The following is an 892-nucleotide window of genomic DNA, read 5'->3' on the forward strand; positions in this document are numbered from 1 at the left end:
CCCAGGATTCAAGTGGCACAGAGGCAATACTGCGCTCCTTTTAAAAAAGGAAGCTTCTTTAATTTCAGGTCAGTTTTGAAACAGAAGCTAACAGAGTAAATAATTTTAAACCGAACTGACTCAATCTTTAGTTCAGTCTAATCCACAGCAGGGCTTAAAGAGAGCACATTTAGGTGTATGAAGAAAGAACGGCTCTGTGGAAACCCTCATCCCCTAATGCTCAGACTCGGTTAGAAGATGGTTTGTTGATATAAACAGAAGTTACTTCTCTGAGATGCCACTTACCCGTTTTTGTCTCTCAAGTGTGTTTTCAGGCAGCTCATCTGCGAAATAATGGGTTCTTCCTTCCCTCCTGGGCCCGGGAGCACTTCAGCCTTTTCGAGAACCTCGCTTTGCATTTTTTTTTCTTGGTGAAGACAATGAGTCCTTAACTCGGGTTAATAACAGAGTGGGAACAGGTTCTGGCCATGTGCCAGGCCATCATAAGCAGCAACTCGGAACGGCTCCCCGACATCAACATCTACCAGCTGAAGGTGCTCGACTGTGCCATGGACGCCTGCATCAACCTCGGTCTGCTGGAGGAGGCTTTGTTCTACGGCATCCGGACCATGGAGCCGTACAGGTAGGTCCCTGGGAGGGGGCCGAAGCCAAGGCTGTGGGCACAGGATCGGCGTCACGAAGTCATTCTGATTACTGCTTTCTATTGAGTGTTCTCATCTGCTTCTCGATCGGTGCGGAAAACCAAACCTTGTTTTAGTCACTCCTTTGTGCGCTCACTTACGCATTCATTTGTCAGTTGTAGAGTTCCTTCCCTGTGTCACACGCTGTGGGTGTGCAGAAACTAATGAGATGCTGTCTCCGTGTGGAGACAATGATTACAATTCGGTGTGCC

At 48.0% G+C, this 892-nt stretch overlaps 1 protein-coding gene across 2 annotated transcripts in view; it reads left to right on the forward strand.

The window, feature by feature from the left end:
* Window positions 1-424: 424 nt before the first annotated feature.
* Window positions 425-892, forward strand: part of LOC105298693 (histone-lysine N-methyltransferase SMYD3) — a 94,035-nt gene continuing 93,567 nt past the window's right edge. The window contains exon 1 of one of the 2 annotated variants that reach the window (XM_023536578.1): window positions 425-622. In XM_023536578.1, the coding sequence (XP_023392346.1) occupies window positions 468-622 (155 nt within the window). In that variant the 5' untranslated portion in view covers window positions 425-467. The remainder of the gene's footprint in view (window positions 623-892) is intronic. The other variant, XM_011370062.2, reaches the window with a different exon arrangement.

The sequence above is a fragment of the Pteropus vampyrus genome, unplaced genomic scaffold (genome assembly GCF_000151845.1).
Source record: "Pteropus vampyrus isolate Shadow unplaced genomic scaffold, Pvam_2.0 Scaffold159, whole genome shotgun sequence".
NCBI classification, from domain to species: domain Eukaryota; kingdom Metazoa; phylum Chordata; class Mammalia; order Chiroptera; family Pteropodidae; genus Pteropus; species Pteropus vampyrus.